General features: G+C 37.8%; 1 protein-coding gene across 2 annotated transcripts; it reads right to left on the reverse strand.

The window, feature by feature from the left end:
* Nucleotides 1-531: 531 nt before the first annotated feature.
* On the reverse strand, nucleotides 532-27,305 carry LOC110051327 (uncharacterized). Of its 2 annotated transcripts, none has more exons than XM_089288368.1 (10): nucleotides 27,056-27,305; nucleotides 22,571-22,903; nucleotides 16,749-17,643; nucleotides 10,072-10,197; nucleotides 9,469-9,897; nucleotides 7,497-7,706; nucleotides 5,571-5,726; nucleotides 4,994-5,116; nucleotides 2,932-3,973; nucleotides 532-1,418 (listed from the first exon to the last, which is right to left on the reverse strand). In XM_089288368.1, the coding sequence occupies exons 1-10, from the start codon at nucleotides 27,143-27,145 to the stop codon at nucleotides 773-775; spliced, it is 4,050 nt and encodes a 1,349-aa protein (XP_089144494.1). In that variant the 5' UTR covers nucleotides 27,146-27,305; the 3' UTR covers nucleotides 532-772. The 2 variants fall into 2 exon arrangements, with proteins under 2 accessions (XP_089144494.1, XP_089144493.1); XM_089288367.1 differs by having other exon boundaries at nucleotides 16,749-17,673.

Here is a 27,305-nt window from a genome sequence, read left to right on the forward strand (position 1 = left end):
ACTTACCCTGAAGATGACCTAGTGTCGAAAACGTTCGGTGTTTTTCACTTTTTAACTTTTTTAGCCTTGTAAATAGAAACTATTTTTTAAATCAAGGCGAATATTATGGACAACAATTATTATCCTATTTTTCTAGTTTTCAATTGGTTAATCTCTTCTTGCCTTATCAAGTCAGCTACGTTCAATAAGGTTTTATATCCGAGTTCTTTGTTTTGTACCACATGATGAATTCCCCTTGGCTTGAGTCCCGGTCGTAGCTAGAGTCAGCGTAAAAGCAGGTACATCGTAAAGTTGTATTTAGAAGAGTAAGAGTGGAGAAAGCAGATGAAGGGAGAAGCGAAGTTCTGAAAGAAGGCTGAAGATTAAAAGAAGTCCTAGTACAAGAGTTCCGATACCTCTTGTTAAAGCAAAGCGAGCTCTTGATTAGTACCCTACAGACGTCACTCAAATGATTTCAGATATTTTAGTTTCAAAAGTTCCTTAGTCCGGACGTAGTTAACAGAAATGCTCTTTATAACTCAAACAGTAAAATATACTATATTATTCTTTTATTTATACATCTGATTGATTGTAAAAAGATTACGGAATCATTGTTGCTCGTATGAAATGGCGATTTCGGCTCCTCGAAAAGAGTAAGTATAAGAAATATTATGTTCAACAAGACAACAAAAAGATGAAACACTATGCTACTGTACAAGATTTTCGTAATTTTTTAGAGCTTTTTCCTCCAAAAACTAGTTTGTGAAATAAATAACTAAATTCTCAAGCCGTTTTAATCTGTTTCTTGCTCCTCTACGTCTTCATCTTCCTCCACAATTGTAGGAGGAATGTTCTCCTTTACTGAACGTAAAAGATCACGGACAGGCGAAGGTGGCGGATTCAAGTGTTGCAAATGATTCCATGGAATAAGGTCAAAATATGAAAAAGTAAATGCTTTTGTTAGTCGCTGGCATAAAGTAAGATATTGACTTTCTTTTAAGATTCCTGCAATAAATAAATGTCTTTGTAACTGCTTTTGCCGTAGTAATGCGAGAGCCTCTTCCCGTTGTCTTTGTTCTTCTTCTCGAACTCTCCTCTCCTCCTCTTCTTTTCGTTTCTGTACTTCAAGTCTTCGTCTCAACTCATCTTCTTCCTCTCGCATTTTCTTCAGGAATGCTATCCTTTCCGACTCTTCCATAGCTTTTATTCGTTCTTCCTCCTCTCTGAGCCGCGCTGCCTCGAGTTCAGCCTCAATCTTCTCTTGCTCTTTGCGTAATTCCTCCTCGAGTTTTCTGTGCGCTAACACTTGTTGTTGCCGTTTCTTCCAGTCTTCTTTAGCACGGCGTTCTCGTTCAGCTTTCATGTCGGCCAGCCTTTCTTTCTCTAGTTCTTCATCCCGTTCACGCCGTTTGGCTTCTTCCTTTTCCTCTCGTCTTTGTCTATGGAAAGGGAAACAATATAATGCCACTTTACTTTAGAGAAGATAATTTTAAAACATTAAAAAAAAACCCAGTCTATTATAACAAGGAACTATCCAACACAAGGGCTTTGCCGTCAAGGTTTGGCACCCAGTGGTCTAGTCTCCTGGTCGGCTACAGCATTGTTTCATGTATTTGTGTTGTGTCACAGGTGAAATTATCCCGTGGACTAAAACACAGTAAGTCACATTTGGCCAAATTATTATGAAATTTTAAAACATCTAAGGAAAAACAAGTAAATTATGATGTTATTCCGGAATAAGAATATATTCCAAATTACTCTAGAATAGCTATTCCGACCGCTCGTCAAAACACAATAGTGCATTTTCTGAACAATCCAAGCGCCGATGGATTCTTCTGATCCCTTTCTTTACCCGTTGAGCTGTTTACTACCGGGAATAGCTTAGTTAATGTTTACACCGAGACCACATGTAGGTATCGAATTCTATGAACTGTTAAAATGCTAAATTACGTAAATCTTTGTATTTTAGGAATACACGTACGTCTTTTGAACGAGCTTGTACAGCTCTTAGACGTGACGTGTCTAAATAAAGTATCGTTGACTACATAACCACCACCTCTCCACCCAGGTGTATAAATGGGTACCGGCGAACTTAATGCTGGGGGTAGCCCTGCGATGGACTAGCATCCCATCCAGGGGGGAGTAGAAATACTCCTAGTCGCTTCATGCTACAGAAACCGGGATAAGCTCCGGCCTGATGGGCCACTTGGCTCGCATGCAGACTTTACCTGACAACATAACATTTAGGTTCATCGACTGGCATTGATTTGTTGAACAGCCTTCTGATAGCACTTCCTATCGATTGCACACCATGAACGTTTAAAGCATATTTTCAGCCCCAGTAGCCGCTATCTCTATTTGTTATTTTGTAAAGAAGCAGTGCGGTGTTCTGAGTATTCTGCTCCCCTGAGCAGAATGCTTTGAACACATTTCACGTACTGCGACTCAATCAAATGGTCATTCTGGTTTATTCGGCTATTTATTCTTTTTCCGGAAAAGAGTACATGGACCTTAAGAGATAATTGCTAATGCAGACTACTATCCAAAAGATTCAACATGAAATCTTCAGCGCTGATAACAAGTCTAGTCTTTCGAGCTCTTTATACAATGATCAGTATTCTAACGAAATAGAGAACGTAAATGAAGTGAATGGAGGTTTCTATTACCTCTGTAAATTATGGCGAGAAATATTGTAAGGGATGACGTCTAGGTAAGGTAAAGGTACGGTAAACTTTATTTGATAGGTAGGTTGAAAGGGGGTTGGCAGCCAAAGGGCTGATGTGGACCTACACACAAAATTTACAATTTTACAAACACGAAAGATATTAACAAAAGAATGAAGAATAAAGAATAAGTCTTAGCAAAGCGTGGAAGAAAACCCTTCACGTGAACATTGTAAATCCCAAATAATAACTTTAATATAGCAAATTACAATCGAGGAAATTTCTTTACCTTCGTTCCTCCTCTCTCTTCTTCATCTCTTCTTCTGCCTCAAGTCGCAGCTGTTCTAATCTGGCCTCCTCCTCAATGGCTCGTTTCTTGGCCTCTTCTCTCTCTCTTCGCTTACGTTCCACCTCTTGACGTCTTCGTTCTGCAGCAGCAGCTCGTTCTGCCGCCCTCTTAGCTGCCCTAGACTCCTGGACTGGTTTTTGCTCCACCGGTGATGGAGACTGCTCTGGTTCTGGTTCTTCATCAACAGGTTGTGGCTCGGGAGGTTTAGGGACAAGAACTGGTATATCGGCAGTAACTGAAGTCGTGTTACTTTCGGTTGGTGAATCGTTCTTCCTTACAGTTAACTCATCTGAAGCTTTAGAGGAAACTCTGGATGAAGTAACTCTCGACAAAGTAGAAGAAACAATAGTTCTGTCTGAAGCTTCTGCTTCATGTTCACCTGTTTCTGAGTCAACTCTGACAGGTTCAGGTTCAGGTTCAGGTTTCTCTACTTCCACTGTTATTGCTTTACTAACGTCCTCTGTTTTTTCCAGTTCATTGACTTTGTTCGAAGCGTCTGCTTTTCCTTTACTAGGTTTTGCAGTTTTATTTGAAGGTTTTGATTGCTGTTTTGCTGGTTTCTTGCCTGCCTTTTTCTTCCCTACAACAGGTCTTTTTGTTGGCCCAGCTTGACCTTTCTTTTTCACTTGTCCTGGTGCAGGTTTGTTTTGAAGACCAGCAGGTGGCTTTGATGCTGCTGGCCGAGGAAACTGAAATGGCTTTTGCTCTTTTTTCGGGGATGACGGCTCCATTCTTGATTTTGCTTCTATTAAGGTATAGTCCTGTTTGACTTCTGTTACTATGGCATTCAAAGCTGTTTTGAATTCTTCATCCTCTGATTCTTCATCATTTAGTTCATCAGCTAGCTCTCGTTGAAAGCTTGGCTCTCTGTCTTTTACGGCATAACTAAATATATCGACTTGCACGTCAGCATTGGAAACACGCTCCCAGGGTATTGAATGAGGACCAGCTGATTCAGATCCTTTGGTTGATGCAGAGCCATCTTTAATAGAACATAAAAGAAAATAATTTTCAATAACGCCCTACAAAGCATTGAGTTTATAGAGCAGTTTATTTTGCACAGTCTCCCTAAACACAGCCAATTGAGTATAGATGTGTTAAATTATTATGTCCAGAATAGGAAATAAGATAACAATGAATAAAAGTTACTAAACTAGATGTTATTTCCGTACTGGGGTAATACAAGTGCGTTTTTAAAGCCCAAGAACAGATTTCGTAATACGGATCAAACAAGCGTGTTCAATCAAGTATTTTTTCATCATATGACTTTTTGACAACCTAAGCAGTTGCTTATTTTCCTTGTACACTGCGAAGATCACTTTATATCCTACATGTCACCACAGTTTATATAACCTGTGATATATTTACTACATCAAACACAAGAGCATACAATTTTTAGAATATGGCAATTTAGTCCAGATTTCTCCCACATGAAGGAAACAAGATCTCTATCCAAGAAACAATTTTCTTTTGTACAAAACCCAATTCAACGGAAATTTGCTTGTTACCCATCTACCTTGGTGGTGTATTAGGTAACTGTTCAAGAATATAAGGCTCCTTTTCACCATGGCTCAGATTACTACACACAAAAGGACAATACATTTATCATAAAATTCTATTCTGCCGCCGGCATCTAAAGAATGGGCACAGAACATTGTCCGTCCTTTTCCCCGATAGCAAAAGAAAAAATAGAATGACTGCAGGAAAAGCAAAATTGAAATTTCATAACAACTATGATAACAGCCAAAATTGTGCCCCTGAGGAAGAAAGCATGCAGTTTATTAAATAACAACAGGAAAGAAATTCCTACATCCAAAAGAAACATAAGCATTTAGGATTTATTAGATTTACTCCATACTTACAAAAATAGTGACCAAAATTATGGAACAGGAGATGGAGATCACCAAAAGCACCGCAGCGCCATACTTGGGAAACCCCCGTGAATAAAGAACTATGAAGTTCTTATTTGCGACACTTAAAGTATATAGTATAATTTACTCACGTTTCTTGTAGTATTTGTGTACACTAGTATCTCCACTGCCCGGGTGTGCTGGGTCAGACGTCTTGTAGAATCTTTCCGGAAGTGGCGGCAAGTTTCGCAGAGTTTCTATTTCTGGAATTTCTCCTTCAAATAATTTAAAAACACAAAAATGGTTAGAGAAAAAATCTTTGCAGAATGTCATTCAAGGTGGGTGGGTGCTAGTCATCGTAGGTTGCCCTTAATGCCATTGGAAAGATTAAATGAATCCAAATTTCCTGGAAGATCCTCGCTTATCATGCTCTTTGCATTTGCAGTCCTCGTAGCAAATACAAGGCATTAAGTTAAGGTGGCTGACAACAGTTTCCAGTACTTTTCCAACAGCTACGCTCGTATGATTTTTGAGAAGAACTATTATAGCACGGACCAGGGTTGATAAAACACCAATAACAGCCATGTAGTAAAATAATAAAATATGGTACAGTGTTGCAATGCATTTCTAATCGCCTTGAATTTGATGTGCTTTGTACATTCAATCTTTGTCTGATTAGTAACAAATGTTATGTCTCTTATATTTAATGTACAATATTACTTCACTCACCTCCAGAAATCTTCAAAGCTTTCCTTAGAGCCGCTGGTGAAGGACCCGCTGATCGGCTTACTTTGCGATGTCGTGTATGGCGATTTGACCCTCCTTGAGCAGCCTGCAAGCCTGTTAACTGTGGTCTTTGATGGCTGGCAGAACTTACACGTGCATCTGCAGGTAACCAGGATAACACAGTAAGCTAATAGCAAACTTCTGAAGAGTACCACCATACCTAATTTTAACAAGAGTCCTTTGCAGGAGTGTGCACGTCTTGTCAGAGGCTCATCAGGTTGTTGCTTATCGCCTCTTTGCCAAACATGAATTGACTAAGGGTATTTCAATCTCTTCCTCAGATGAGATGGTCATCCGTCAAAGGGTTACCCCGACCTGCGAAAGTTAGGTGTCTCGCCCAGGAGCACATCTCACAAACGTATTCTCCAGATGGTTGTTTTTAGAGGAATTAAAAGTTGTTAAAAGTAGTTCTGCAATATAGAGAATTGGTCAGAGAATTTGCGTCTCTTTCGACATAGATCACTTACTTCAACACAGTGACTGTAACTGCATAATATGCAGTCATTTCTTTGGAACGTATCACTGACTCAACTCGTGATAAGACATCTTTTTTTTAATGGGGAGGGAGGGTTAGGTCCGATTTCCGCCACTCTCTCGTGTCCGATCTACGTTGTTCTTGTTTGTTCTTGTTCTTATTTTATTTTTGCCATTTATAAATGAAAAGAGACGGTTGGACGCGTGAGCGGCAAAGCGTGTCTGTGACGTAAAGTCATGGTTTAACTCATGTATGCGGTGCTCCTGCACTGGTCGCCGGAAATGTTATCTGATTACAACCTCGACAGGTCCACATGACACCTACAGCTCGAAACATTTGAACATTTTCCATTCTTTTCTTAAATTTGGTCGTGACCGATTTTGTTTGACAACAATGCCACGGAAGGGCATTATATGCTGTGTTCTAAGAAAAAGCTCCTTTTAGGGTGGCTGAACACAGTTTTTGATACTTGTGTTTCATTCACCATTTTCTCTAAAACCCCTGATCCTTTGGTCGCCAAAATGGCAAGAGGCAAGTTAACAACACAAACTGCGGTTCTTTCATAGTTAAGGTGACATATGTGCCGTTGCCATGGCAACATGAATAAATATAAACAGGCCTTTAAAATCGTTTTTTTTATTTGCAGAAAGTCACGTGTGCAGGAGGATATGGAGTGACTTTGGTGCATTCCTGTGTAAGACATTCCTGTGTAACCATTCTTTACGTTCCTAATGTAAGATTCCTGTGTGCGGCAGTTCAGGCAACTTGCAGGTCAATCAATTTTGGTCCACGAAAGACAGGTATGTACTGCTACCGCAAGTGTAACGCTTACATTCTGTTTACTCCTTTGTTTTATTTTTAGCATGAAAGTAGTCTATACACAGGCAGTCTAAACTTTGAAGCAATACGCGAATTACCCGGAACTTATTCTCACCGACTGGTTTTCGATTCCTCTGACAGCATTATTTCAAGCCATGAAATAAAGCAACAAACAACAGATTTAACAGAGCTGCGTAAACGGTCCTGAAATGGAAGACGTATATGTCATTTGCTGGCTGGGAGGTCCGTATAGTGAAAAACTTTGACCGAGGTCACAATCCCGACCAAGACTGACCAAGACCGCAAGACTACTTTGCCATATAATAATGGTGAATATTTGGCAACTTGGATATTTCCTTGGCAAATATTCAATTTAACTGCCAAATATTTGCTAGGGCCGCTTAACGCTGCCGCATGCAAATTTCTGCTGAACATGTCATGCAAAAATCACACGCAACTTTCACCATACAATATTGTCTGATGCTACAACTTTGATAATGGTTTTAGACATGCTTCAAATAATACAAAAGCTTTCATGTTGTACACACCAAAAATAGCTACCACTTGCACTGTACCTTGTTTAGGGGGTCCTAGAAGGTTTGTTAAGCGATCAGCCCACATTGCAATAGCACTCTTTACATCTTCCATAAATACCATTCCTGACTGTGGACGGCTAAGAACTCTGTTAGCCACAATACGTGCCTCACCCTGTAGATCTTCTAAGCTTATGGGAGGAGGAGGCTCAACCTGCTGGGATGATATCGCCTCCTGAGCAGATTGGGAACCTGGAAAGTATGCAGATATGCTTACTACATGTAGTAAAAGAGCAACACAACTTACAATAACAAAGACAACATTAGTGATAACAGCAATGGGCAAGATAATGATGGTGTACAAATTCAGGGCTGAAAATTGTAGATTTAATAAAACCATTAATGAAATCAAAATGACTGTGATGATACAATAGACAAGCATTCCAAGCCCTTGGATTTCAAATTGGTTTTCGTGTGTTATGCAGGCTGGACTGTATTTTATAAAGAATTCAGACTCTGTTGGGGTAAAATTCTGAAATGTGACATGGCATTGAAAAGCAACATGGAGGCAGATAAAATGATGATGAAAGACATGAGTTGTGTTGACATTCTTCCAGGAATGTAAGCACCTTCGTTTCTTAAATGATGACATGAAAGGTTTGACACTCAAAAGGGGGACCTACATAGCCCATGACAAATTTTTGATTACTTTACACATGACTAGAGTCACATGGACACAAAGATATGTAGGGACTTTACTGCTTTCCTGTGTAAGGATTCTTTGCATTTCGAATGTAAGATTCCCGAGTAAGGATTCTTTACAGGCCAAATAAAAGATTCTTGTGTATGGATTCTTTGCATTTCCAATCCTTCCCACAGTTCAGGCAACCTGCTTGCAATTTGTAATCAATTTTGACGACAAATGTCAGGCTTAAAATGTTGCTATGGTAAGATATGTTTCTATGGTAATTAATGTTACTATGGTAATCAATTATGTATAACGATCACCAAAACTTGTTAACCAATGATAAGACATTATCATTGGCATTATCATTTTGTATCAAAGCAATATTATATCGTCACACGTTAAAAGTGGTAGTATTTATCTGTCAAAAAGTATATCTGTGGGAAAGCAGAGTTCTCCTTTTAAGGTGGTAAACAGTAAAATTTACCGCCTGTAGCACCACTTGTTATTGCCTAAAATTACTTAGAATTCATGAAAATTCAACAGGTAAAAGAAAAAAATATAGTTGTTTCACTGATGTAACTAGCAGTATTTGATCCTTGTAAAATACATGTATTACCGGTAAATAAACAAATTAAAATGTAAGCTGTGCTGGTTTGTGAGTGCTACATGTATCTATGCCTTTCGACCTTCCAAGCAGGAACCACAAATTTTTGGTTGGCTTTCTGCCAGAATTCCATGATGGAAGATGTTATTTCTTTGGAACTTTACAACTGCAAGTATTGGCTTGAGAAAACTTGTGTTGTTAAAGTGACGACCAATATTCACATGTGATGATGGAAAACGTCAAACGTTTTGAAAGTTGAGAGAAGCCTTGAAAATAAAATACTTCGGCCAGAACATGAATGAAAAACAAATGGGGAGCACATTACGTTGTGATTTGAGGGACCACTGATTTTGCAGTGACACTTCATGCAAGCAAAGTGATGATACCCACAGAATGGGGCAAGACCTAAATCTTGTTCCTAGTCCCAGGTATTACACAATTTACTGAGTACATGTACTTGACAAATGACAGAACAGGAAAGCCTGGGAAGAAGTTTTTGGAATTCATGTAAGCCAATTTTAAGAACCATTATGGCTGACATGCATGTGAAACCAAGGCAAATTTGGGATATTCTTGTAGAGTAGAAAAATGAAGCTATGGTTAATATATGTATAATGTTGTGTACTGCTCAAGGTGTACTTTTTGATGAAAAAACAATTTTATTTTCTCAAAAGGAATAGGTATTTCTATCCAAGAACATTCATAACTACATAATTAGCTACCTTCCTCTCTGATGGCTGTCCTGTCAGCAGTATCAGTAGCTGGATATAATTCCTCCTGCAGCTCTTCTCTTCTATTAATATCATCAAGGTCATTTCTATCAAGACCAATTCCTTCATCTTCATCATCAACTTGTGTTCCTGTACGATCTAATTCAGCTTCTTTCAGCTGCTTCTGCAACTCACTGTAATTTTGAGCAGTTCTTTCTTCTTCCATGTCAGTTGTTTCTTCTATACCTTTCATCTCCTCAACTTGATTTCTGTGCTGTTCATCTTCCTGCAATACAGGTTCCTCACTTAAGATGATGTCATCAAGGCCAACAACTTGATCCTTGTTGACTGTGCTTTGTTCTGTTAACATCTCTTCACTGCCAGAGGACATGCCGTTGTCCACCACTGCATCTCCTTGAATGCCATGCAAATGTTCAGTTCCTGAAGGTGTAAAGCAACAATACTCAAAATTGAACTTTTGAAACTTGACTTGAAACCAGATGTCAAAGCAAGAGATAAATTAAAATGTTACTCTAGTAATAAATAAATTTTTTGTTCATTTTTGTCATGAACTATATTGAGTTTGACAAGTTCAATAAATATCAAATGTGTTACCTTCTTTGCTTTTCTCAATCATGATAGATTGACTTGCACTTTCTGTTTGACCTTCATATTCAGTATGATCATCGGTAGCCTTACTAGCAGTTTTTTCTGAATTTACAAGGACTATATCTTCACCACCTTAAACACAAGAAAACAAACAATTTGAGAAACACTAAACTTCGTCTTGCATATATTTATCAACAGTATTAAAAATTTTCAGTCTCTCTATAATTATTACTGCAATTTGCACAATGGAGTCTGCCCATGGGAAGCAGACTGTATTGTTCAAACATTACCCATTATCATGCCAAGCTAGACATGGTGATTCCATAAGATGTAATTAATCTATCTTAAAACTTGGACACGCTTCAACTTCCAGCGTGCACAGAAATGCACAACAATCAATTACAATCACACCAATCACATGCAATTTTTGCAAGGAAGAAGTAGACAGATTTATAGTTGGGGTAGGTGGCTGATTTTGCTATCTTTTTCTTACGACTCAGCTTCTTATTGTGCAGCTGGCAAGCTTCTTATGCCACCCTGAGGAATTTTAAAGTAACACTCATTTAGTTTTAAACTACTACTGCAGAGTGAGTGCCATTTCCATCAGACAACTGTAAAGCTGCTAAACTTTGATTGAGAAATAAATCTTTGCCTCAAAATTAAATTTGAATTGAGTATGAATGTTTGGACTATCAATGAGAATTGATCCTCAGAAGAAGCTAGTCACCAAGAGTCAAACAAGACGATCTTTTAGATCTTATAACCGTGCTTTTAAAATTTAACTGTTTTCATTATAGCACTACAGTCGCAATGCAGTGCATATTCCAAATCAGTCCTTGGTGATTCATTAATTTAAATTACTGCAGACACCACATCACTTGATCAAAACAAACTGTATTCTTGCACCTTCAGTCGTAGCTGTTGTGAAATCTCCGATGATGTAATGGTCTTAATCTGCAACTTTCCTTGGGATATGTATGGGCATGAATGATATGAATGAAACAATAATACTATTAACAACCGCTTTCTTTCTCAAAAGTCATGATTAAATTTAATATTGTTTTTTTTCCTTAAGTAAAGGGCTAGCAAAGCAGTCACACGAGTCACATAATTCACATAATTCCTTTAGCACGGTGGTTATTTCCCTACCAATGACGTAATCCTTGCACATTCCGACACGTTTTTTGCTTGGCTTGCAAATATTTAATTTTCCTTCCGATCTCTGAACTCGCTGCGATGAAACAGCCAAAGAATTCACTTCATTTGCCTAAACCCACAAGAAATACTCGCAAAATTGCAAATAAATTAATGACCGTCGCTTCTGGTGAAATAAACTAGCAAAGTAAACACGATCTTATTTGTCACCTAGCGAAAGTGAAAGCTGCAATGTCAGCGCATTCCATGGCTGAGGTAATACCTTTTTTTAGCGTACATGTATTTATTATTCCCTTTGAATCCAACGCTTCGATAAAACCAAAAGAAAATATATTTTACACACAAATAAAGAAAATAATATCCGTAACATTCTCTGTGTATTAATGTTTCAACAGCTTTTGGCGAATAAACATCACAGGTTGCATGATTCAAAATTTGGCTGAGAGTAAGTTTGGGTCTGGTCACCGACAAAAAAAAAAATAAAACAAACCACCCATAGAACATGAACTACATTCGGCCCATGGCATGCAGTTAACGAGCTTTCCCTGGATTTGTTCTTGTTTAAGTCCCAAGTTGAACTCGTCGACTGTGTTGTGTAAATAGCCAACTGGTCAGCCTCCTACCAGTTGGGATTCTAAATAGTGTATGTTTTATTTGCAATATCTGTTTATTTATTTACAGTGTTCCCAATTAGCACAACAGTGCTTTATTTAAAGTGCCACTAACCCCCCAATTTTTTTTTCTTTAACAAAATCTACTAGTTTCCCTGATTACTTCAGAGAAAAATTATCTCAATTGATAAAATCCCTGCGTTTCTACAGGCATTTAAACATGTAATTTCTATGTTCATGACCACGCAAAGTGGGATCTGGGGGTGATGGACAAAATACTGACCCCTAGTCCATGGACTACGCTAATGGACTACTCAAATGGACTACCCAAATGGACTACCCTATAGACTACCCCTAAAAAATACTATTTCAGATGAGTGGTATGTTAAGAAGCTGTGATTATATACTTACACTGCACGGGGGATGCTTTTCTTTTCATTCCGCATTGCCTTCAGCCGCCATTTTGAATAACTATACTGAATAAAACAACCACTGTACACAAAAAGCGTACACTCAAATCAAATCAGATATTCTGTGGACAACTCAATCATGCTCCCATGTGATTCAGTAGCTCAGTCTTTCTCGAACAGACGAAATGATCTTCAGGATGTTACTCAAGATTTGTTTTGCTTGTTTTGTGCCGAAAATTATGGCACAGAAGCAGCTACAATCATGGACAAAAGTCTTGGGACAAATTTGCACTTTTGGCACTTTTGCATACATGCCAAGCGCGAATACAACTTCACCTGCCTAACCTTGTCCCCCACCCCCCATACAATGTCGAAAATTAGTAGGTGCAATTTCAACTGATTTTCAACATTGTGTTGGGTGGGAAGGGGGAACAGCAACCCGTTTAAAAAGGATATAGCAGCGTTTTCTTCATACTTCAGTTCTAAAACACAGATAATCCGTTACATTACATAAGTGTCCCAAGGACTTTTGTCCACGATTGTCTGATTTTCGCGTCTCGTGGAAATATGCACAATCAGGATGTTTTTTAACCCTAAATGCATTTACAACCCAAGAATGTGAACATCTGAGATGAGAAAGGCATTTCTAAGAACTTTTAGACAGCTTTTCCGTATTTTTCAGTGGTTTTGGACCGATCGGGAAGGGTGTTGATCTCAAATAATCTAGGAACTTTTGTATGTGATGGCAGTGTTAACGGCGTCACTTGATTTGGATACATAACGAATTGTTTACATTATAATGTACAGTTTTGCAGATACTTCAAGTACTTAAACGACAAATCTGGTATTTAATTCAATCTTAGTGATCACCTTAACAGTTATTACAGCGCGTTTAAGTATACTGAGGCGCTATGCTCTTTGTAGTGACGTCACCGTTTATTGGTCATCACACAGTACTCAGTGGCGAAGAAAAACAGTGTTTCGTCAATATTAAGTATCAACTAAGTAAGAAAACCAGCGAAACTACTTTTCAACACGAGATTTATGGTACTGTTTCGGAATTGCTCCACAAAAGTCACGTCACAGCACGTTGGCAGTAAATACAACGGTACTCACTTGATTCAGTATGGAAGAATTGACTCTAAACAATTCTTAACAAATGGAAAGTGAGTACCATGCTTGCAGAGCTCAAAATTAAGTTTTTACCAGCTATAAAGGTTTAGAAAGATCGATTACCAAACACATTTCACTTCAACATGTCTTAAATGTGAGCTTTCGGAAATAAGTAGGTAGAATTTAAGGTTTTAAAGTCAGTACTGTTGCTGAGAACTGTTGAGTTATGCAAATAAGGAGTGTCCACAACACTAAAAAAATGTCACAGTATCGTTTCGTAAATAAATAAAGGAATGACTTCCACTGGCGGGAAACAACCTGCTAATATTTGGTTCGGTACCCTTTGGACGAAATTATAGTTCACAATGCCCGCTTACTGTATGTATCATATTCATGATACAGATGACTTTGACATTTGACATTTCTGTGCGACTTCCCGGGGTGAAAATCTTCCGTTTTCCTTAAAAAAAAAAAGACTTTTACTCGCTGTTCAACAGAAATTCTTGTCATATGCACAATAATCTATAATGCCTTATGCTTGTTGCTGCCTTGAGCATTAACCATGTGTGTCCTTTCAAATACCGCACGTGTGAGTATGAGATAGAGCAAATTCCGATTTACGCCACCCGTTTGTGTTGGGAAAAATTGAAAAGAAAAAAATAAGCTTTAATAAACCACAAAATAGCTCAAAAATAATCTTTGTATTACGATCTATTCACAGAGTCGAGAGAAAACACATTTAGACTGTGGAAAACTGCTGAAAAGTGACATTTTATTTCTCCACTGAAATTCAGACAATCATGGACAAAAGTCTTGGGACAAATTTGCACTTTTGGCGCTTTTGCGTACACGCCAGGCGCGAATACAACTTCACCTGCCTAACATCACCCCCCCACCCCCCATACAATGTTGAAAATTAGTGGGTGCAATTTCAACTGATTTTCAACATTGTGTTGGGTGGGAAGGGGGGACAGCAACCCGTTTATAAAGGATATAGCAGCGTTTTCTTCATACTTCAGTTCTAAAACACAGATAATCCGTTACATTACATAAGTGTCCCAAGGACTTTTGTCCACGATTGTAGTCTTCTGGTTTTTTCCTGAGTGTATCAAAATGAAATAGAAATGGGAATGAGGATAACACTATGGGACAGCAAGAAATTCCAACGACTATGCTACAAAAATTCAGAGTGGAGTGGAAGCAGTAGTATTCTTGGCTGACCTGGACTATAATTATGTGGAAATTTATGCATTTTCTGTTCAGCAGTTGTTTTGTTCCGTATAGTTATTCAAAATGGTGGCTGAACGCGATGCGGAACGAAAAGAAAAGCATCCTCCGTGCAGTGTAAGTATATAATCACAGCTTCTTAACATACCACTCATCTGAAATAGTCTTTTTTAGGGGTAGTCCATTTTAGGGTAGTCCATTTGAGTAGTCCATTAGGGTAGTCCATGGACTAGGGGTCAGTGTTTTGTCCATCACCAGATCTGGGTTGGGCTACTAGTGATGTCCCTTTGGGAACTGGGCTGAAACACGCAAGAGACTTTTGACTGAGCTTCTAGGGCAGTCAAAACATTTTTAGGTTATTTGTGATTCACATTTTGTAAAAACTGAACAAGATTTTTAAGTGAAAGAAGTGTATCATCCAGCATTACAATGCGGAGTCTAGCTACGATTTGGATGGCTGCGATGTATGTATTTTTTTCCATTTCGAAGTGCAAGTACAAGTTAAAATGTGATTCAGTCGTAGTCCACTCTTCCGTACTTCTCCAGATCAATGATTGAAAATAGTTTTCAAATAAGAGATAAGCAGAGATGTTGGCAAACAATATTTGAAGGTGAGGTAACTTTTGGCTTTGTTATTGTCGACCAACTGTTGTATATGCACATAAAGTCAATTACTGTGTACGAACACATACTAGTAAATCATGGACAATCCTATGACAAGATCTTGAAAAGAGGTTCAGCATAGTATCAGTTAAATGAAAAAAAATTCTACTTCACTGTTATTTTGAATAAAATGTTCATTTTATTTATGCTAATAACCTGGGAGTCCTCGACTTATTAATTTGCGTTTCGGTTGACCAACAAGCGCATTCTTCTTTCAGCATGACAATCTCCATCGGTAGCTATAGAGTCAAATCTTAATTGTTTGTTTCACAATTCCATATATTTATAAATGCTTGATCCATTCTAAGTTTGTAATAGACCAATTTCGATATATTAAAATTTAACCTAACACAATAAACCTCAGTACGAGGCTCTGGGAAATAAACCCCACAAACTCTGTAGTTATTCCCCAGAGCCTCGTACTGAGGTCTATTGTTTTAGGCTGAATTTTAATATATCGAAATTGGTCTATTTAGATATATTTCATTCCTCAAAGACAAAGCTCACAGAACAAAACAATTCTGTATTCGGAGTGGCCAGTGAGAAACATGGCCAGATTACGACCTGTCTGTTTTAATTAAAATCCACAAATACATAGCAAGTTCACCAGTTCGAAGCCTCAACAATATTATTCGCCTCGTTGTAGAACGTAGGTTTCATTTACTATTCGTTTAGAAAAAGTCTCTACTTTGAGTAAAAAAATGTGATGCGTTTAATTTACCTTGTTTCCTCACCCATATAGTTTTGTCTGGGACTCGGAGGATCGTTTGCGCTTGAAATAGTCAGATGGCTTCCAGCTTATACCAAATTCGTGTCTTATGCAGTACCTTGACAATTTCAAGCTTTCCACTAGAGATAGAGAAGAATATACAGGCCACGAAAATCTCTAGGTTGTTACAGTAGCTGCGAACCTGAGATCGAAGAAATCCTTGATGGCTCCCCAGCTTTAGCTTTGCACAGATCAGCCCACTTCTTTGGTCTTTTTCTCATTTCTGGTCGAGTTTCATCAAGAAAGAGGTATTGAATGAAGAGGAATACTCTATTCTACGCATCCTGTATTGCTACAGCCTCCAACAACATACCTTCCTTGCATTCTGCAACGATTTTAAGATGCACTATCGCATGTTTGCATATATTTGTCTCAGAAACAAAATATTGACATCAGAAGCCAACTCAGTCATGAACATGGAAAAGAGCAAATTTGCAAACTTTGAAAATTCATACAAAATTAATGAAAATAGGTACAGCGATAATTTTTTGGCAGTGGTGATCAGGAGAAAAAGGAAATTTATATTTTCAGCAAAAAAAAATTTGGGGGGTTAGTGGCACTTTAATCATTTATTCATGACAATAATAATTATTATTGAACCTTTCTGTCACAACATGATGAAGTTTACATACTTGTAATTCCTTAGTTTAAAGCAAATTAAAAGGTCTGCAAAGCAAAAAGTTGTCTCACATAGAGCTACTTTATCCTGAAATCATATTATACAAAATAGATTACCTTGTGGTTCCCTTTGATTGTCAAGTAAGAAAGAACTTTCATCTAAAGAGCTTAAATCCACCTGTATAGAACCAGGATCAACAATGTCATCAGTTCGTTCTTCTGTGCCAGACTTTACTTCCCTTTGTTGATGTACTGTTACTTCGCTTGACTCTTTTCTTTTTGGCTCTTCGTCCAATTCCTCAGGTGTTGATGGTCGTGCACCTGCAGACTGTATGGGAGGTAAACGTGGTATTGATGTCAAAGAACCTGATTTCAGGCTTCCTCGATGTTTTGCTTTACTTTTTGGCAAAGTCACTACAGGAGCAGGATCTGGTTGAACTCCTCCGCCATTGTCTGGGTAGTTAGTCACCCATCCCTGAAGGTCTGACAGATCAGAATCAATAGATTCTAGAGTTTTTTGAAGAAGAAGTTGAGATAACAGATCTTCTTTCTGTTTGGCACTTAACTGGCTATAGGGGTCCTTTCTTTGTGGTAGCAACTCAACTTCAGAAAGACGATTACTCAATGGTTCTTCTGGACTAAGAGCTCTTGAAGATGGGGCATATTCTTCACTTTCGCTATTCAAAGAGATCATTGATGCAGCTCCAGTTGACATCCCATTCTTGTAGAAATGAAAAGAGCTTTCAAACATTGAGCTTGATGGAGAAAATGGAGGTAGTGACATTGTACTGTATGGTTGAGGTTTATGAGGAAAGAGACTACATACTGCATCACCCCTGTGCAATGGATCCCCTTTGGGGTCAAATGTCAGTAATGCTGGATCCTTAAGAGATCCTGCTGCAGCTAGTCGTTTCCAAGTGTCTTCTTCCAATGAATTTCCAAGAGTGGCAATGTAACGTTTGGGTGAAAAGCCTGGTCTCACAGACTGGTCTTTATAACCACTCAACCGCTTCTGAAGCAATGCAAGAAAGAGAGGATCCCCCTAAAACATTAAAACCAAAGTCTGGGTATGCAAGAAACAGTTTCAACATTAAGTACATGTATGCTGCAAAATGGTAAGTAGAGTTGTCTCTAATTATTGACTTAGCTTAAATTATAGCTACATAAATTACTCAATAATGAATATATTGCAACCTGTCAGGTCAAAATCCAGACTGTACAGAAGGGAAAGGATACAGTGAGTTTACCTTTTGGTAATATTTTTACAGTTAGGCCTAATTAAATTCATGGATCTGGTTACTATGCAAACTGCCGTTTTTATGTTTCAGTATTACCATAATCTATTAATTACCTAAGGTCTTTGACAAGTACTTTACATTCATATCATCTAAACATAACTATAATACTAGGCTAGCATCTAAGTCAACATATTATATCGATCAGGTTAGAACTAATTATCGCAAGTTCTCTGGTCCTTCTATTCGGAACAATTTAGATGAAGAGATAAAAAGCTTATCTCTGTGTTTAGTTAAACAAAACTTGACTAAGCAATTTCTAAGTTCTTATGCTTTATGCTAGCTTAGTATTTTTCTTTAAGTTACTATCGCTCTTAATTAAACAATGCTTTGTCAATAACTGGGACTATTACTAGTTATATTTCTTTTTATATTTTATATCTATATATTTTTTTCTCTGTCCTCTTTTCTTTATTTTTCCTACAACCGATTTAAGCATAATAATCCTTGTAACTACTCAGCTTGTTTAGTTCTTACTATTTTGAGTAGTTTTTTTGCTTATTTAAGTTTAATTAATTTTTTTGCTATATGATATTCTATGTATTAAGCAAAATAAAATGGTGGTTGTTTTTGTTGTTGTTGTTGTTGTTGGAGGGTTGAGGGTCAAGGGTAAGGTTTATATATCAAGTGGTATATGCCAAGGGTCAAAAATGTGAATAATACATAATTAATTGTGTTTGAGAAAAAAGGGGAATGCAGTCCTAATGCACACTGGAGTGACATTTTATGGGACAAGGGATGGATCTTGGGACGTAAAATCAGCCTCACCATTGCAGGGGTAAAAACAAATGACATCATCACAAAGCATGTACATATGAGATAGTTTGGTTTCTCGATCATTCATTATTCTGGACCATGCAAATCAACACAAACATGGCTTTGACAGGGTGCGAGATGACATGCTTTTGTCACTTAACTAGGACAATGATTTATTCTGTTCACGAACATGACTTTGATTTTCCTGAGCCTTATGATGTTAATTGTACGTTGCAGGTTACGTTCCCCAATTTTACAGAATACAATGTAACTTTGTTTTTACCCTCCAAAAATAGCGTATCTGGTTTCTTCTGTGTGGTACGAAATTTTTGCAGGAGCTTTATTTTGCGGATTTTGTATTTTGTGGAAACTAATTTTTGTGATTGTGACAGACTGGTTTTTCTTCCCCAGGACTAATTTTTCAACTAAAACTTCCTGCAGAGATGTAAAACACCACTCTATTACAATTGCATCTTGCCCTGGTGTGCAGACAATCATTTTCTTGAAACATTTCAGCAGTTAAACCAGGAGTGTACCAAGAGCAATTTTATCATTTTATTTCTGAACATTTTGTTAACTTTCTAAACGAAAGAGACACTTGAAATAAATGGCATCAACAAGATTCTACATGTGATCTTTTGTATGCATAATTTTGCTAGTGAAGTAAATTTTTGTGGAAAAATGTTTTGCAGGAACCTTATTGGGGTAACTTTTATTGCAGATCATAGAGAAAACTGCAAAAGATTTCACTGGGTTTTCAAGGAGAAAACAAACCAGTCCTATATTTTTATCATTTTTCAGGATATGGCAATTTTCCAAGGAGTATTTGAGGTTTGTGCATACCACTGGGATGCTCTAGTGTCTGCTTACGGTTACTGTAGACCTTCAGGAGTGCCTTACAGAAAATACTTCCTTTGCACACTGCTTTAAAGAAAAACTTAGTAAACTATATACATCATTGTTAGTAACTAATCTAAACATAGGCACGCAAGGCGTGCAAGAGTTATTTTTTTTGTGTGAAGTGTCGGAGATAGGAGCATTCATGGAGCTGTTTACAGTAATGATTGGGTTAATTTGACAAGTGTTTTTGGTTGCGATGTACAGCAAGAAAGAAACTGGGAATTTATGATGTACATGTGATGTTACATCAGTCATGGTAAGATAGCTAAATAGTAAGCCATAAAATGTTTGACTGAACAAACTACACTAATCTGGCATGTCTCCAGATTAATGTAGATACCATCTTATTTTCTAACAGGCAATTTGATTTGTTCTTTGATACAACCCGCACTGTGATTGGTGTGACACGCGCACATGCATAACTCCCTCACTCACTGATCACATAGCTCTTCCAACCCCCAGGAGGAATTTTTGCTCAAAAATACTCAAGTTAATTAAGAGACTTTTTCGCATTTTATACGAGTCGTAAGTTTACCCTTTTTACACAACACAACTTCACCGAAAATAGAAAGAAAGAGAAAAAAAACCTCTCTGACACGTTGAAAGTCTGCTTTAATTAAATTGCACTTTAACTTGGTGCCATGCAGTCCTCAAAGAACATTTGAACAGTTTTCATACTTTTTACCTTTAAAAATATTGGACTGAAATGAATGTCATCAAATAAAACTATTAAACTGCTATTGCAGAGACGTAAAAACTGTCCAGAAATGAAAACTTTTTTTTTGTTTAATATCCTGGAAACAATAGCCGATAACTTGTCAGCTCTAATCGAATTTACTCCCATATAAAAAACAAAAGTGTTAAGTTACAATTTCTTACTAAAGATAGCTAACATCTCGTGGGAAAGAGTGGTGACAATTCGTCAGCTCTAATCGAATTTACTCCCTTGTGAAAAACAAGAGTGTCAAATTACGCTTTGTAACTAAAAAATAAAAATATCTTGTTATATTTGCATGCAACAAGAACAAACAATCGTTACCCGCACTTACTATTGTAAACGTTAGAACTGTTTCAAATCTAAATAGTCTTGTCTTCTCTAAAACGTGTCCTAAGAACTAGAGGTGACGATTCGTGACCTCTAATTGAATTTACTCCTTGTGAAAAACAAAAGTATCAAGTTACATTTGTAACTAAAAATAAAAATATTCCGTTCATTTGCATACTACTAACTCATGAACTGTTTCAAACCCCAAGGCTCATCTTGTTCATAACTAAAATCCTCAGCCTAAGCCACAGAAAATGTCAAAGTAAACCCAATATATGAATACTTCCTCCTCTTTTATAGAAGAATAAATATGGCTGCTCTGAACTCTATTGGTATCAGATCTTCTCACATACCATTTACCTTTACAACAAGCAATTTGATTGGCTGTTTATAGTAGATCCAATCTGATTGGTGTGACATACACATACATCTGTCACTCACTCACTCACTCATCCATTGACCCGTCCATAACATACATGTACCAGACGCGCTGACTAAGGGGTATTTTTTTTTTCAAAAGAAATTACTCAATAAACTGTAGAATCCAAAAATAACAACAATATATATTTTGCATTTTTGTTTTGGTAGGCCCTTGCAAGTCTTTAAAAGCAAAACTGACCATACTTGCTAACCTGAATTACCAGCCTTTGTGTAAACATGGACATGCAAACTGACTGGACTATATCACTCAGGAGATGATGGGCTAACAAAATGTGGGAGGCTTTTTTGATATTTCTTTTGGTTGCTTAGAAAACCCCTTTAAAAGTTGGACAAAATAAAATTTTCTGACTGCTGTTACTTGATGGGATGTCACAAGAAAATACTTCGATTTTCATAAAAGCTTTGCACACTTTGGTGCTCTAGTATCTTACAAACAGTTTGGTCAAGTCTTGTAAAAATCTGATAAATCTACATACCCTATTAATTCATTTGAATAAAGTTAATTCACGCAAAAATAAACCTAGAGTTTTCAACCTCCAAAGACATTCACAGTGTTCGCACCTCACTGAAGCAGTTGTCAACATGGCCATGCTGCCAACTGATGAAACAAGTCTTAGAACTCCCCCGAGTCTTGTAGCGAAGAACACAACAAGAAGGCTTCCTGGGAATGGTGCATTGTTTATATTAACAGAACATATTACATTGGGAAAAGCGAAGTCTGTTGTGAAACATTCATCACCTTATAAAATGAATCAGCAGATAAATGGAAAAGAAGGAAAATGGAAAAAGAGAAATGATAGTGGAATAGCCTTTGACATTTAAAACTAAACGAGTAATTCATTGATCTGTTTGTGGTACAAGAATATGGAAAACACCCTTTGAAGCAGAAGAAACGAGCATCTGAAAAGGCTGCCATGTCAGATGTATTAAATTTGCCGGTAATTCCATGGCACCTTGTGTGCCAGAAGAGGGCAGCGACAAAATTCTCTTGCAATTTCTGCTTGCGCTTGCTTTCAAATTTGAGAACTTGAAGACTGTGCAAAATCGACCAGTATGTCGCTTAAGAGACAAATGCAATCAACAAAAGTGAAGATTTCTGTGTGAGAAATTTGCAAAACGTGAGGAGTAAACAATATGTTGAGAGATTGCCGCAAAAATTGTTACTGCTCAACTCCATGGTTGACACATTCTAATTGGCTTATCAAAGTTTATAGATTGTCAACTTGTTTTGAAAAATTACATTCTTGTGGATAATTCATTTACATTTTAAGTCTTAAATTAATTAAAATCATTTTTTTTTAGAAAATTTAGATTAAGTAGTAATAAGTATTGAATTTAGTGTGAAAAAATATTTTGGACAAAATTGGCCCTTGGAGGTCTACAGTAACCTAAATACTACGTGGCTGCTCAAGGTTATCTTTAGCAGGTAAATTTTTAGGGATTCAAGGTTCATATATGTTTATAAATGGACTATAAGTTTTCAAGCTAAACTTGACACATACCCCATTCCTGTAATCCAGTATGTAGTTTCTTAAATCACCAATTGTCTTAATCTTTACTGAAGGCTGCTTCCTTGGTTTCCGACGACGCTTTTTGGGTTTTGGAGAGCCTGGCAAGAAAAAGTCCTCTGCGTACAGAAGCAATGCACCTTTCCTTGTTGTGTAGGTTTTTGGTACATTAATACGACTCTGCTTCGTGTTGTCCACTTTAGGCAGTTTAAAGGGTTTGTTTTCATACCTTGGTCCAGGCTGGTAGTCAAAAACATCTCTTTCAGCTTGTGGCTGATAGTTTGATTCAATGGGTGGCAGATGAAGACCATCTAATGAGAAGTAGTCCTATAGAAATGAACAAAACATTACATTTAACGGGCTTATCTTGCTACTGATAATATTTTAAATATGATCAGATGGGAGGATGCAAGAAAAATCCATTAAAAAATTATACCCAAAATCCCCTGTCCCTTCTTACTTGAAAATGAGTTGTGGCATGGAGGATAATCAGCTGCAAGCTTAAATGGATGCCCAGATAACAAATTTTTATAAGCAGCTCTAGGTCAATGTTTGTGTAAAGTGAGTTAGTCAGCACATAGCAAGTCCTTTGTACAATATAAATAGAGTTTTCATCTCAAGATTTTTTGGTTAAGGTGTGGGTTGTCATCCAATTATAATATCCCAGGTGGCAAAACGGACTCACAAGTAGTCGCAACTTGAACTTAAACTTGCCTAGAGACTTGCCTTGGATGGCCATATGGACTCACAAGTTTCCTTGCAAGTACACACAAGTTGCAGAAAAAAAAAATTTCAAGGCTAAGGGCTTAGTCCCACGCAGCCAATACCCCATATTTCATTGGCTAATATGTTGCTTTTAATAACAATGAATGGAAGTCACTCAATTTGCATTGACTTGGGTTGGGTGGCCAAACAGTGAAAAACTTGTGTCGATTTGTATGCAAATTTTGGCCACAACCAAAGTGAGTGCAAGTCATTGCAAGTCAATTCAAGTGCACACAAGGCCTGGCCAAACAGTCACAAGTAGACGTACTTGTGAGTCCGTTTGGCCTGAAGTCTTAATACCATAAAAATGCATGTTAGGTTTGCCATTTGTCAATTAGTTTTGTCATTTGGGCATAAATTTAAGAAGTCTTTACAACAGGCAGAAAAAAAAAACACTCATACCACAGTACTGTAACTGAAAAAAAGTCTCACACAAAAATAATTTGTTTACCAAGAACAAGGAACACGTCATACTGTTTCATTTCACTCAGAGCTTTCAAAGAATTAGGAAACTTTTTCCCCCTTTCCATACACACTTGTTCACACTTGTTTATCCTCATCGTCCTCATCATCCCATCGGAGTGGTTTTCAATTGAGTGTCGTAAAACCAAACCCAAACCAATTACTTACCAATTAGACTACTCAGCCAATCTCAAACCGTCGTAAAACCAAAACCAAAGCAATTGCCTGATTACTTTCGACACTCAATTAAAAACTGCACTAGATCATGTATAGACTACGAGTACTCCCTCTTTCGCTTAGTCCGTCAAGGGGTGACGCAAAAGAAAACCATGAGAAAAAAATGGCCATGTGAAATCCTGGGCGCGAGGAGTGCGCGAAAGGAGGGACTACCGCCTAAGCCCAAGAGTTTGAATTATGCGTTGCTCTCACAACGCAAAAATATGATTGGCTTATGTTAGGAGTGTTGACAACGTGTTGTCAACAATCGAGATACGTGTGATGTCTTGCAAGAATGTTTTGGAACGGGAGCAAATTGAAGTGGTACCAGAGCAATGCAAATGCAAATGCAAATGCAAATGTCAGGATCGCACTTCGCAAGCCATGATGTTCTTGTGAATCTGCCAACAGGCTTTGGAAAGATTTAAATTTATCCAGTATTTTGTTTGGCAAAGCTTTCTGCCTCCAACCCAACTGCGAACGTGTTAGTGATTTTGCTGCTCAACAGCATCGTCCAGGTCAGCGAATATAAATTCACTGAGCTTGGCTTTTCTGCCGTCCATTTGAAAGATTGAACAGGACTCACTTGAACCTGGACATTCACCTGAAACTTTCCACTGCTATCAACAAACATTTCACCGTAGTTGGATGATCTCCTATGTCAAATACATTATGTAAATTCTTGATTGAAACTCTGCATTTGAAATTTTCGCAATAACTTTTAGATTTACACTTACAGGCGCCGCGAAAATCGTAACAAGATGCCTTATTTGCAGTCTTCTTCTTTAAACTCCTTTGGCAGTTTCGCTGAACGAACACTGAATGAAGATATATTTCTCAGAGCATATGTTTTTGCCTGGCTACTTGAAGAGTAGCGTAGAGTAATTTTATTCAGGATATCTCCCGGGGTTATTGACAACAGGCGATAATAAGAGAACGTCAAGATAAGAAATCCTATACCAAAAAATCACTCAGCCGTGAAAGGGCAAACTCTTGGGCTTAGGCGGTAGTCCCTCCTTTCGCACACTCCTCACCTCCAGGATTTTGCACGGCCATTTTTTTCTTGCAGTTTTCTTTTGCGTCACGCACAACGGACTACTACGATTATCAGTTGAGTAAGGCGGACGAAAGTTTGGTCACCAAGTTTTAACGTCAAAATCGTGTTGTTGTCACGAGCAACTGGCTCCGTATCCATTGGCAACTTGTCGGCCTTTGACGTCAATTGACAGCAAAGCACGCGAAATTGTAGGCGACGCGACAGGCGACCAACGGCTGTTGATATTGTTACCAACGGAAACGAGGTAAGTTGCCCGTGACAACAACACGATTTTACGTTAAAACTTGGTGACCAAACTTTCGTCCCGCCTTACTCAACTGATAATCGTAGTAAGTGAAAGAGGGACTACTCGTAATCTAGTTCATGTATTGTAACTCATGGATTTTTTAACCTTAAGTAATGGTCTGTATGAAAACTAGGCAAAGGACCAATAGCCTGCTGCAATAGTTTCAACTTTTGATTAGCACAGAGAACAATGCTGAAATTTGGCCCTGAGGCAGATGACAACTTAACGTCCAGGCTGTGGAGGCCCTTAGCAAAAAAAAAAAATGTGGTTCATGTCAGGTTCTCTTTGATTTTCAGAGATTTTTTTGTTATTAGCCAATCACCTTCAACCATTACTTAATTGCGTAATTGCCTTATGGAATAGCCTTCCACTGCCTCAACCTGTCATGACCCCTGATGGTACAATATTTGTCACTGAAATTTCCTTGTGAGAAGCCCGACTGTCTCCCTATGAAATTCCAGAAGAACACTTATATTCTCATTACTATTTAATCAAGTACCTGCAAGTTTTAACTTTCTATCATGTAACAGCAATGTGACAAAAGCGTTATGTCGTAGCATTCCTGTAAGATTCAAGTATGATCTACCAACCACACTTCTCTTGGATCACAGGTTTAACACTCACCATTTGAACCATCACAATATGTGTATGATGTTTACAACATACATCCAGAGTAATTTTACTTAAAGTAATTTGATGTAAAACCAGAACCAAAGCAAATATGTCTGACATCACAAACGACAAAGTCTAGTGAACCAGTCAAACAACAAAGCAAACTAAAGAACAAGTCAGAAACGTTGTGAGGAATTCAAGGTTGTCGTAGTTTTTACTTCTTATTAGATTTATTTTTCGCCAATCTGTAGGCATAGTAACATAAAACCAACGCTAATGCATTTTATATTAATTGCCAGACTCAACCACTCTAAGAAACATCGAATGTTAGTTTACTTCCCGATGGCAAATTAAATTTGTCAAAAATCGACCACAGGGGGCCATAACAGTTCGATAAAGCAACCTAATAAACCATATTCAACACTGAAACGAAGGAATTATCACTACAAGTATTAAAGACTTAGATCCTTTTGATTTATTAATTCGTCTTCTTAGAAAAGTACTGTTATGCTTCCTTTGTTTGATATTTGTTTATATTTACGTATCGATGCACAAGTCGCCACCCATAATATCGCCGAAAGCTCATGGAAGTGCAAGCATTAATTTACCTAGCTTACTAACAGAATTACACGAGTGAATGGAATCAAAGTTGGGGGCAGCTTACGTGCAAGAAGTCATTAAACACGCTTTAAATATTTTAAATGTCAATATTAAATATTTATCCTGGCCTTTGCGTTTTGTTCACCCCGGAAAAAATCAAGATACACAAGCTTAAATAAAATCCATCATCTGTGCTGAACAATCTGAAACTGCTCAAAAATGTGTGCCGTGTGGAATATCTTCGCGGCACAAGTAAGGCGCAAATATAAAATGAAGACATGCACTTTTTTCGCTGGATCACAAGCGCATACGATCAACATCCGAATGTGCTGCAAAAGATTACCTCAGTTTTTACTCACTGGGCTGTGAGAAATAAGAGTTTTTCATTTGATACAATTACCAAAGCACGGACGAATATCAACCACAATAAAGTACTGACAAAATTAGGGCAAGAAAAAAGCTTTGCTGTTAGATTCCTCACCTTGTGGTCGTGGATTTCTTGGCGTGAGTCTTTCTTTGCTCTCCCGTCATACGTCCCGTATCCTTGACTGAGCAAAGAAAACATGACCATAAAATACTTAACACATTGTCTACCTATTTCTCTGTCTATCTGCTTATCATTGTGTCTTCAAAACAAAGTGGGAACAGAGTAGAACGGGAAAGTTTCCATTCCCCATTCCCCGAAGAATGTTGAACAAGCGGTTGCCATAGATGTGTGCAATGTTCTTTTT

The sequence above is a fragment of the Orbicella faveolata genome, unplaced genomic scaffold, assembly GCF_042242905.1.
Source record: "Orbicella faveolata isolate gen_17 unplaced genomic scaffold, um_ofav_v1 contig_15, whole genome shotgun sequence".
Classification (NCBI taxonomy): Eukaryota; Metazoa; Cnidaria; class Anthozoa; order Scleractinia; family Merulinidae; genus Orbicella; species Orbicella faveolata.

What these genes read in the sequence shown, in the direction of transcription:
- LOC110051327 (XM_089288367.1), bottom strand. Translation starts at nt 27,145, where the DNA reads ATGGTCATGTTTTCTTTGCTCAGTCAAGGATACGGGACGTATGACGGG. An exon ending in CAATCAAAGGGAACCACAAG is followed by an intron (nt 10,198 to 16,748) that starts GTAATCTATTTT and finishes CTTGTGTTTAAG; the next exon opens with GTGGTGAAGATATAGTCCTT. An exon ending in TCTAGGACCCCCTAAACAAG is followed by an intron (nt 5,727 to 7,496) that starts GTACAGTGCAAG and finishes GGTTACCTGCAG; the next exon opens with ATGCACGTGTAAGTTCTGCC.